This window comes from Chiloscyllium plagiosum, unplaced genomic scaffold, assembly GCF_004010195.1.
Source record: "Chiloscyllium plagiosum isolate BGI_BamShark_2017 unplaced genomic scaffold, ASM401019v2 scaf_6794, whole genome shotgun sequence".
NCBI lineage: Eukaryota > Metazoa > Chordata > Chondrichthyes > Orectolobiformes > Hemiscylliidae > Chiloscyllium > Chiloscyllium plagiosum.
In genome coordinates this window covers 1-884 of record NW_025214454.1, presented here as the reverse complement: position 1 = coordinate 884, position 884 = coordinate 1, and the positions used below count along the sequence as shown (strand labels likewise).

Below are 884 nucleotides of genomic sequence, written 5' to 3'. Positions count from 1 at the left end.
ACTGTCGGAGAGTCAGTGCTGAGGGAGTGCCGCACTGTCGGAGGGTCAGTGCTGAGGGAGTGCCGCACTGTCGGAGGATCAGTGCTGAGGGAGCGGTTGGTACCCTGGCTGATATTGTGGTGATGTTCTCATTCCTAGGGGTGAAATATTTGATCGGATTGGCCAAGCAGAGCGGGACAGTCTGAAACATGTGTTTGAAGAGGGCGGTCTTCCTAACCTGGTCTCTCAGATTTTGAGCTGTGGGTTGGAACAGGATGGTATTGTCGTCAATGTGGGTGTGATTGGGGAGGCTGGTGCTGGGAAATCCTCGCTGGTTAATGCTCTGCGCGGTGTTCCTGATGACCACCCTGGAGCAGCTCCTACTGGGGTGACCGAAACCACTGTGGCTCCAAGCCCTTACCCACACCCTGCCTTCCATCACGTTGTCCTCTGGGACCTGCCTGGCTTAGGGACCCCTGACTTTCAGGTGGAGAGCTACCGGGAGAAGGTGGGCTTCCATCGCTATGACTTTTTCATCATCGTGGCTTCGGAACGTTTCAAAGCGAGTCATACCACTCTTGCCCAATGGATCCAGGAGAGCGGTGCCCATTTTTACTTTGTCCGCAGTAAGATTGACAATGACATTGCAGTGTGTCAGAGACAGCAAGGCACAATCACAGACCAACACGAGACATTACACAAGATCAGGGAAGAGGCAGTGAACTATCTAACGCAACAAGGAGTGCACTCTCCTCAAGTCTTCCTCATATCTTCCCCATTCTTTGAAGATTATGATTCAAAGCAGCTGCAAGAGACTTTGGAAAGGGATGTGCCCAAGTTCAGGAAGCAAGCGTTTCTGAAAAGCATCCACCCTGTGTGTTCCGGATTCATCACGAGGAAGAGAG

At 52.3% G+C, this 884-nt stretch overlaps 1 protein-coding gene across 1 annotated transcript in view; it reads left to right on the top strand.

Moving 5' to 3' along the window:
- The window catches only part of LOC122547899 (interferon-inducible GTPase 5-like), a gene marked incomplete at its 3' end in the record, with an annotated part of 18,345 nt that extends 17,465 nt beyond the window's left edge, over positions 1-880 (top strand). The window contains exon 2 of the mRNA XM_043686462.1: positions 116-880. Within this exon, the coding sequence (XP_043542397.1) occupies positions 116-880 (765 nt within the window). The remainder of the gene's footprint in view (positions 1-115) is intronic.
- Between the last annotated feature and the right edge of the window lie 4 nt (positions 881-884).